At 39.7% G+C, this 10,552-nt stretch overlaps 1 protein-coding gene and 1 long non-coding RNA gene across 2 annotated transcripts in view; both read left to right on the top strand.

Moving 5' to 3' along the window:
- Positions 1 to 10,552, top strand: part of LOC109476078 (UV excision repair protein RAD23 homolog A-like) — a 20,691-nt gene that overhangs the window by 2,951 nt on the left and 7,188 nt on the right. The window contains 7 exon segments of the mRNA XM_019776937.1: positions 734 to 813; positions 1,741 to 1,919; positions 3,343 to 3,419; positions 3,869 to 3,898; positions 5,857 to 5,921; positions 6,517 to 6,579; positions 7,111 to 7,303. Of these exon segments, the coding sequence (XP_019632496.1) occupies positions 734 to 813; positions 1,741 to 1,919; positions 3,343 to 3,419; positions 3,869 to 3,898; positions 5,857 to 5,921; positions 6,517 to 6,579; positions 7,111 to 7,303 (687 nt within the window).
- Positions 8,352 to 10,255, top strand: LOC109476081. Its single transcript, XR_002140593.1, has 4 exons — positions 8,352 to 9,027; positions 9,623 to 9,796; positions 9,914 to 10,018; positions 10,133 to 10,255. It is a non-coding gene; the product is annotated as an uncharacterized LOC109476081 (long non-coding RNA).

Raw genomic sequence — 10,552 nt, 5'->3', positions numbered from 1 at the left:
GTTGGGGGACTTGTAAACCTTATATGCGCGAATACGACCTTATATGAGACGTCCTGCCGAAGTACGATGCACAATACATTACGGGTTTCGCGCAGGTGCAGGACGTTCTGCCGACGTGCTCATTTCTTTAACAGTAAAATTATTTTTATTAGATTTGTATTGGATAGTGAGTGAGTGTATTTTATACAGTACAAGGAATGAAATATGTTGTGCACTGCACAGGTATGTACAAATGTATGCTATTGTTAAAATATGACATGCTGTATATTAAAAATTTCACATTAAATGTCTTTCTGCTGCTCAACTGTGCACATGAACTGTTGTTCTGAAATTCTTGCATGGTTCAGATCATGATAGCAAAAATATGATGCAATGTGTGTTGCATACATATTAGTTTCAAAGTATAACTTGCTTGGAAAATTTGCATGGTCACTAGACAGATTTCTGTATCTGTATACATGTAGCTGGTATAAGTTGAACCGCTCTTCGGCGCACCAGCTTCAATTAGGCTAGATTAACAACTTCAAAATACAAATGTACTGTTCTTTAGTTTTAAATCGTGATACCACTTTTGTTTTTCTATTTTCACCATTTTTGTATTGGCCTCTCTACTGCAAATTGATGACACAGTGAATGTAATACAAAATCATTTCACCTCTTGAATATATTTTCCTCCTAGAGAAGTTAAACCACAGTGAAAGTGCGTGGATTTACGGTAATCTATTTCCCACAGGGAAGATCCTGCAGGATGACCTCCCGCTGTCGCAGTACAAGATCGACGAGAAGAACTTTGTCGTCGTCATGGTGACAAAGGTGGGGAACACTCCAAGCAGATGTGGGGGGCATTTTTTGTCAAATAGACGACATCCGAATAGTGAATACGTGTCCATAAACAAAGAGTGAATAGATTGTTACACAATGAAATGTACAAGCCAGTGTGTGCTACCTTTTGTAAGGCCTAGGAAAAAAATGTGTTTCCTGTTTCAGTAGGGTCGGTAGGTAGGCATTGTCTTCATTTTTTTCATTTTTTTTACACTTTGGTGATCTCTATACATGCATAGTGATCCAACTTAGGCACAGTTTGACAAAGTAAAACTTGTATTAGGACACTTATAGTTATACAATGTAGTTTCAATGTCAATGATGGAAAACCGATTGTACAACATTTTTATCACTCCGTTGTCAGATCATGGAGCTAGAAAAGGTCGATCAGCTCGAAGAATTTATGTCCCTTGCAACAAGGGTCCACACACACAAAAAGGCTAAGGTTGTCAGTTTTTTCTAGAGTCTGTTAGGAAACAGGAAACAGAACATTTTTTTCCTAGGCCTAAGGAGGCCAGACCAATTTTATTTCTTGGTTAACGGATTTTTCTAGAAAAATAATGGAGCGGGCGGGCGAAATAAAATAAACAATAAAAACAGGCTAGGCATCCTACTATGGCCCAAAATGGTACGATAGAAGCTGTAATGTCAACGCACCAGGCTGGTTCAACATTTAAACAATGAAATTGATACCACTGCATTGAAAGATGGACTTACTGTAACAACTAGGAAGAAAAGGACTGTTTTCAACTGTTCAGGGCAAGATATAAGCATTTTGCAGTTGATTCTGATTTTTGTTGCAAATCAGAAAAAAATGAAGTGGGCGAATCCGTTAACCAAGAAATTAAATTGGTGTGGCCTAAACAACAACAGTAAGAAGCAGTAGTGTAGCCTTACAGAGTGTATGCAATTTTCCAGCCCAAGCCTGCAGCCAAAGAGGAACCCCCAAAGGCAGAGGCAGCACCTGCGGCCGCACCTGCAGCCACACCCGCACCTGCAGCTGCTGCCACGCCCACAGAGGAGAAACCCAAGGAGGAGGAAAAGAAAGAAGAGAAGAAAGAAGAAGAGAAACAGGAGACTACACCTGCACAGCCCAGGTTGGGAAAAGATTCTTGATACTTGTATGCAGCTATTACAGGTTTGAGGTAGCAAAAGCTGTATATATAGAATACAACATGGGGTATTCTGTATCGCCCGAGGTATCGGCCCGACCGCGGGTCGGATGCGGTCGTCGGGTGATCTGACTCGTGGGAGGGCCAGGACCAAGGGCAATGCGGAATACACCGTGTTGCATTTTATTTGTCATACCCACCCAAGAAAATCCAATGCAATATGAGCCAAAAGTTGCTGCCCATAAACCCTAAAATGCAACAACATCAGTTCCAACGTTCGGATTCTGTATTCGAATTTTCGAAAGTGGCCCACGCGTTTAGGGCAAAACCGTAAAGTACGGCCCGGTCCGGGACCCGTTATCGAACGTTATCGCGGCCCCGGTATGATATAATGTTTGGTACCTTATCAGTCCATAAATAATTTCATCAGGTTGGCGAGAGGCTGTATAACTATAAGAAGGTTATTTACCAACCATGGGTTTCCACATCCAATATCTGTCACCTTCTTCAGGGCAACAGAATTACTGTAACACTTAGCTAAAGTATGAAGTATGAAGCAGAAACAGCCATTGTTGTACTGAAAGAGGTAACAGACACTGAGACAGTGACATGAAAATCTGTAGTTGTTGAGTAAAGAAACTTTTTTTTATACTGCTACTTTCAGTATTTTACCTCTGGTCAGTTTTAACATGATTAAATGTAAGGCCTAGAAAAAAATGTTATTTCCTTTTTTTGGCCACCCTAGAAAAAACTGCCAACAAGACTTTTTTGGGTGGACCCTCGAAGGGACATAAATTTTTCGAGCTGATAGACCTTTTCTAGCTCTATGATCTGACACCAGAATGATGAAATATACAATCAGTTTTCTAACATTGACATTGAAAGTGTCCTCATGCAACTTTTATTTTGTTAAACTTTATTGTATAATTAATTTTGGATCACTTGAAATCGCCAAAGTCTAAAGAAAAGAGAAAAAAAGGAATCCCTACCTACCAAACCTAATGTTTTTGAAGACTGAAACAGGAAACACAGCATTTTTTTTCTAGGCCTAAGGTCACACCAATTTAGTTTCTTGGTTAACAGATTCGCCTGCTTCTTTTTTTTCTGATTTGCAAAAAAAAATAAAAAGCTCAGAATCAACCTCATAGTGCTCATATTATGCCCTGAACAGTTTTCCTAGTTGTTACAGTTATTCCATCTTTCAATGCAGTGGTATCATTAAAAGTTCAAAATTCATTGTTTAAATTTTGAACCAGCCTGGTGTGTTAACTTCATGGCAGCTATCGTACCATTTATTCTTATTTTTATTTTTTTTTTGCCAGCCCGCTCCATTATTTTTTTAGAAAAATGTGTTAACCAAGAAATTAAATTGTTGTGGCCTAATGGAAAATATTTGTTTTTTCCTCAGTGAAACTGCAGCACCAACAACAGCACCTGCTTCTGGGCCCTCCAGCTCATCTCTGGCACAGGCAGAGTCAACATTAGGTGGGCAGATCCCATGTTATCTTTCACATGTGGCCTTTCCTAGAACGTAGCACAACATTGACCTCAGATCTCAGATGAGGAGATTGCTAGCATAAGTCGGAAAAAAAACGTTTACATCTCATGTAGTATATTGGATTCTAGAATCCTGCTATCGTTTATGAAATTTTATTTGTTTGAGCATTGACCAGTGAATGGACAGTTTTGCACCAACTTTTGCTCAAACTCACTAATGCTCTTAGCTTTAGAACAGTTTGTTCTTTAGCTGTGTAACTTTTGATAGTTGCTGTAGGAAATAAAAGCAACAACATATTGTTGTCATATCCTTTATCAAAGGACTTAACTTAAGATTAATGTCCTCTAAGATGCCAGCGTTCTTTAACTAAGGAATTGCATCTTAGATCCTTGCCATTCTGTGCATATTTTTCTAAATCCTACTGTTTCTATTGTAGCTGACATGGCGCAGTATGCCCCCTTCCAAAGTTAGTGCACTCTCCTTCCTTTTCTGGCATGAGTGCAAGTTTTTTTACCCTCGTCCTTTGCAGTGGGTGTGACCAGTTTGTTTGCAGCAGACACTTACTCACCTTCTTTTTCTACTACAAATGTAACAGAAGAGTGCCTTTCTGTGATAGCTAGTGATGCATACCTAAACCCAATTTTAGGTTCAGTTCCGGATTCAAGTCCAGAGGTTTAGGTTCAGTTCCGGACTTGTAAGTCTGGACCTAAACCCATGGCATATACAAAATTGCATGTTGGCAACCTTGCAATGTTGTCTGGGTGAAACTTTGGCCACATAACATGGAGGCAGGTACTTGACAATGCCCGATGGCAATGTTTTCTTCGTTTTGCAGCAAAGATTTTACAATCTACGGAAGGTTTTACTTAAAGGTGGTTTGGAAAGAAAAGGGGTATGTGAAATGGTCTTTTATGGTAATAAGTCCGGACTCGGTTCTTGACTTTTAGGTTTTTTTGGACTTGAACCTAAACATTCTTACAAGTCCGGATTCTAGTCCAGTGAACCGGTATGCATCACTATTGATAGCCAACCAGAAAGATGTATCTTTTACTTTGCTAATTATGCCGTTTACAGGGCTCGAAAGGCCTGGTGCTTATGATATATAAATATGAACTTTTGTTGGAGCTGTACAGCAATTTGCCAAATTTTGGACTCTTAACAGCATTATGTAGGTGCACTGGTGCATCTAGATATTTGTGTATGTTTATGTAAAAACTTAGTATACAACATATACTTGATATCTAAGTGTTAGAAAAGAAATAAAACCAGAAGTGAGATTAGCTATTGAATTTTAAATTTTGTGAGGTTTGCGATTAGGTTTTGCTGACATTCTACTTTATTTTATGTTGTGCACCTACCGGGGGTAAACCTTTTCTGTGTTACCAAGTAGCTGGTTTTCTGGTGCACTAAATATTTAGGTCTGGATTTAGTCCACCTGTGTATATATATAAATTCAAATATCAAAAATGAATTTTGAGCCCTGCTTATGACCTTTGCCTCTTTCTTTTTTTTATTAAGTTTGAAGGTATCGGTTTGGATGATTCCTTTGGCTTTTCCATACATCTAAAACTGAAGTACAAAATGACATTGTAAATCATCAGTCCAACATTACTGTGATGATGCCTACTATTGAGTTAGTTGTACTACAAGTAGTGATGCATACCTAAACCCACATTTAGGTTCAGGTCCGGATTCAAGTCCAGAGGTTTAGGTTCAGGTCCGGACTTGTAAGTCTGGACCTAAACCCATGGCATATACAAAATTGCATACAAAAATGGCAACCTTGCAATGTTGTCTGGGTGAGTGAAACTTTGGCCACATAACATGGAGGCCTGAACTTGACGATGCCCGATGGCAATGTTTTCTTTGTTTTGCAGCAAAGATTTTGCAATCTATGGAAGGTTTGAGGTGGTTTGGAAAGAAAAGGGGTTTGTGAAATGGTCGTTTATGGTAGTAAGTCCGGACTCGGTTGTTGACTTTTAGGTTTTTTTTTACTTGAGCCTAAACATTCTTACAAGTCCGGATCCAAGTCCAGTGAATCGGTATGCATCACTAACTACAAGCGTTTTCCATTTAAGTCATGCTTCTTTGCTCCTTTGACTTGACCTGTCTTGTCATGGCTTACAAGGCAAAGAATCTATTGTTCCTCATGATGATGGCTTTGGAGGTTGAATCTTGGTCATTTCAACATGTTTGAACAATTCTAGTGTTTGCCACTGTGACAGATAAGCGCATAAAACTTAATACACTGTGAGTTAGTACTAGTGTTTTAAAATCCATTTTCGCTCAAAAAAATTTTTCTAAAAAGTGTGCAACTAGATGTTGGTGCAGTGATGTGTGACTAAACAACATTTGCAAGAAAGATATTGAAATGCATGGAATCACTGTTTAAAACTTGCATGTCTCTTCATATCTCCCACCCAGTGACTGGCACAGCCTATGAAACAATGGTACAGAACATGATGTCAATGGGCTTCGAAAGAGACCAGGTGAGGTGTAAAAAAATTAAAAACCATACCTACACGTGTAGGGCTATGTGTCTAAACATAATGTCAGGTACAAGACTGATAAAGAGGTTTAAGAATGAATGAAAGACCTTTATTGTATGTTTTTTTGCTCATTTCAATTTAAGTACATGTTATGGTAAATAGCGATGGTAGACTAAAATATATCTATAGTAAACTACATATGTACAGGTTCTGCTTCTTCTCGCTTCTTAAAACAGTTGTAAATGTAAGAAGAGATGAAGATTATAGTATGAGGATTATCGAGTTTCATGATGAAAGTGAATTTTTCCTTTCTATCTAAAGCTAGGGAAATGATCTTGTTGTATACAATTGAAGAGAATCTTTCTCTCATTATTATGTAGAGTACAGTCCACAATAAAATGACTCTGCAGGACTGAAAAATTACTTTGGTCTTCAATGATGACCGAAACAAAAAACTTTATTTTAGACATTCGGTAGTCTACTAGTGTGAGAATACTAGTGTGAGAATTTCAAGGCACTGCATTATAATATGCTTTTTGCAGGTAACTCAGTGGAAGAGCTATTTGAAAACATAACTATTTTTTTCCTCATGTAGGTTGTTGCTGCTCTGAGAGCAAGCTTTAACAACCCTGACAGAGCTGTGGAGTACCTTCTTACGGTAAGGCAGTGTCCTCACATTTTTTCCTCATTAAAACAATTCAGCTCGTTCTTATTATGTGGTAACTGTTATGCAAAATGAAGGTGCACATAGTTATGTTTACCGAAGGAAAACATATTGTTTTTGCTCAATTTCTTCCTCTTCTTCTCCAAACAGTGACCTATGACCTGACCAATGACATGATTTGTTGATACCTGTCACCATGGTGACTGGTGTTGGGTTACATAATGTTGCAATTTCATGGTCTGCTCTGCTCCTGTCACCATATACTAGTAGTACATGTATGTGAATGTGTTTGTGAGTGAGAATTAACAAAGCAAACCATATGCGAAGGTTAACATTATGCATTTGCTTTGCAAATGTTACCTCTCTTGAAGTATAGTTTCCCTATATCTGTACTAACTTATACTCTAGAACGTGCCAACATAGTGCCATCATCGGTCCCTGACTAAATCAAATTCTACTGTAAGATGGTGTCAGAAGTGGGATACCCCTGAAAAAAGGTGTTCATACAGTTGTTGTGGTTCCTAGGGTCTCCCCCCATCGATGGAGGTACCTGCCGCAGCTGCACCCCCCGCCCCAGCTGCAGCACCTGCAGCAGCTACTCAAGGCTCGGCTGCAGCTACACAGGGTTCAGCTGCACCTGCCCAGGGTTCTGCCACCGGCACTCCCCCTGCACCTGCCGGCACGGGCACGGCTGGAACACCGGGATCACAGCCTCCACGTAAGCTCCATACAACCAATCTGAGCAGACAGTAATGATGTTCAGGGCTCGAAATACTGGGTGCATTTGCACCTTAGTGCACCCAAATTTGGTGCTGTGCACCCAATTTTTTTCTCTGGCTGCACCGGTGCACCAGTGCACCCAAATATTTTTGTAGGTATTTTTGTACGTATCAAATGTATAGTAGTATACAAGATATTCTTGACATCTAAGTGTCAGAAAAATAATAAAATCTTTCTTGTACTACTTGTTTAAGATTTTGAAGTTAGCCCTCAGTGCATTTCAAATTTAAGCTCAGAAGAGGACCAGTAAGATGTGTAATTAGGTTTTGTTTATATGGTGCACCCAAAAAATTTTTGTGCACCTAAGTTTTTTGGTTGGGTGCACCAGTGCACCTATTCCCAAAAATAAATTTCGAGCCCTGATGTTGAAGTAGAGTTTATGTCCTATTTGAAAATTCTGTTGTTTTTACATATGCCGGTACCCAGGTTCAAAATGCCCACTCTTGCCGCGCAAGTGATGGTTTCTATGTGAGACCTATTAAAGATGCCAGGTTGCCCAGCGTAAAAGTAACAGCTTCTAAAATAAACCGTGTCCTGCCTTTGCCAGCATGTGAGCCAGCGATACCTTTATCTATTTATTTTATTTATTGTTTGATTCAGGCAGAGCCCATAGACAACATAGACAACACAAAATACATGTATCTAAAAAGACAATGTCTAGGATAAAAATACAATGTCTAGGATAAAAATACAATGTCTAGAAACTGAGCAAAGGCCTATTTAAGGTCTGCTTACCAACTGGCAGTATCGACGCCAGAACTGACTTCTGGGGAAGGCATCAGAGCTTTAGTTACAGGAAGCCTGGCTTATGGCTTGCCTTCTAAAATAGACAGTCAGTGTTGATGGCAACCTGAAATATTGATGGGCAACCTAGGTTTTGGCTTATAGGTTGCCAAGTGGGCATTGAGAGAAAATACTTTGAGCCCAGACAGTGTTGGCAACATAGACCTATTCAGAGGTGATCTAGTAATCATAGGTAGGGAGGCCAAAGTGAAAGTTAAACACCAGGGGCATTTTCATGGCATGTTCAACCAGGAAATTGGAATTTCTATTATAATCCGAACATATCACCTGAAAGAACGCAAAAAGTTCTATAAGTCTGCCAAGTTTGGTTTGGTATTTCCCTCTATATCATGTTTTATCGCAATTTGAAAACCGTACATAAGTCAGTTTTCACGCCGCTCGGGCCGTCGGCGTATTCAAAATGGCGCCTGCGCTAATGTATTAAATCCCATACCCCAATTTCAAAGTGCGCGCGCCCAGAATGGGCCTAGATGTAATACTAACTTTGATTGGTCGTCGCTTCGCTGAAATAAGTCGTACAGCCAATCCAAGACCAGCTTCTGAAAGCTAATATTTGGGAGAAACCAACTTGCCTATGCGGGGATAGCTTGGTGCAGTGCAGGGTTAGTGCGTGCGGTGTTGAAAATAGGTCATTTTTCTTCACGTAGTAACTCAAAATTTCTTAAAGATATCAAACTCCGCATAGAATGTGTGTGTAGGTAGCAGTGTTGTTCACATTTGTGTGGATTTTCGTGGCCATAGAAGCAATAATATTCGTGCGATGGCCATCGGCGCGGAGAGTGTCAGTCGGAGAGACGACGTTTTCAAGGCGCCGCCATTTTCCCTGCTGTCCAGAGGCATGAAGGACGTAACTTTCCGGTGAGTTTTCGACACGTAATCGAGTTTGTTTCACTCAAGCTACAGTCAAAGCACGCATATATAGTTTGTAGACATTATGTGATAGATTTTCTTTGTCTTGTACCTCGTAAATAGACGGCGAATTTAGAACATTTTCTTGTTATGGTATGTTATGGGTGGCGGTGGGAGGGGGGCGCACCAACATGTTTCCAGTTGCAGTTTTGTTTTATAATTCATACCATTTTTGGGAAAGAAGGTTTTGCCTATAGTATCCCGATCTCGAATCAGCCACATGTTGCGTACTTTATACACTCCTAATTTAGTTTATTTCTCTGGGTTTAAATTCATTTATTGACTGTGGTAGCACAAATTTTATTGTGTTCATATATTTTGTATTCATTACATAAGAAACTCACTAGCCATGGGGTAAATTCTTCCAGGGTTCAGAATAAAACAAATATTGTCTCTAGGATTTATTATGGTGATTTCATTATTGCTTGTGTGTAGGACCTTTTTTTAAGTACCATGTATGGAATTCATTAATTTTTTATGTATGTTCAATTTTTTTATGTATGTTCAATTATTCATTTCCTTCTGTAATTTATCTGATTTATAGGCTAGACGAAGATGGACTTCCCACATCAAGATGTACATTCCAGTCCCTCACAAACTGGGATGTCCTGGAAATGTTCGCTACACGCAAACATACTTATGCTCTCACACCTGTAAAAAGATCCAAGCTAAGGAGACTCCTATGGCGCAGCTCCGTCACGTCGCGCTGTACAAATAGGTGAGCTGAATGAAATCACTTACACACTATTTCACTCAAGTCAGTGACTTTGTATTATGTTGAATAATGTGTCTTTATTGCTAAATACATGTATGTCTTTTGTTTCTGTATCTCCAGCAGAGAGCAGTGAATCCAGCGACGAGGAGACACCTCTGGCGCAGCTTCGCCATCCCAGAAGTGGCCCATGATGTGGGTTCGCCATCGCATCGGCACTATAGACAGGTTTGACTGTACTTCCCTTTCCAAAGTGCTGATGTCACATTGCTGTGTTTTCTGAATTAACTTACTTAATAATGACAACCAACTATACCCTTTTTGTGGCTTTGATTTCTGTAGGTCACGAGGACCCATGCAGCTCCAGCGAAGACTTCGGTGAAGACGACATGCCGTTGGCACACCTTGCATATAGGGAAGGAGGCACCTGTTACAAAATGCCATGTTTAGATTTATCAGTATATGTGCACTAGGCCTAGGGTTATTAAGACCACTGTCACTGATTTCTGCAATAGAGCATACTTATATCACATTGGAAGTGCAATTTGATGCCTCAAGTTCCATTGAAAGTTGTTTTTTGCGTAGACAGAAAGTGTCTCATGTGGGGTGGGGAGGGGGGCGGTTAGTACAAAATGCCAATTTCAAGTTCAGCTATCTCTGTTTCTGTGTACAATAGGCTTATTATTGCTATAACAGCACATTGTGGGTGCAATTTCGTGCCTCTACTTGCATTGAAAGTTGTCTTTTGGGTTGACAGAAAAG

Source organism: Branchiostoma belcheri, unplaced genomic scaffold (assembly GCF_001625305.1).
Source record: "Branchiostoma belcheri isolate BF01 breed outbred unplaced genomic scaffold, Haploidv18h27 scaffold36, whole genome shotgun sequence".
Lineage (NCBI taxonomy): Eukaryota > Metazoa > Chordata > Leptocardii > Amphioxiformes > Branchiostomatidae > Branchiostoma > Branchiostoma belcheri.
Note: the sequence above shows the minus strand (reverse complement) of the source record. Positions and strands in the feature narration are given on the sequence as shown.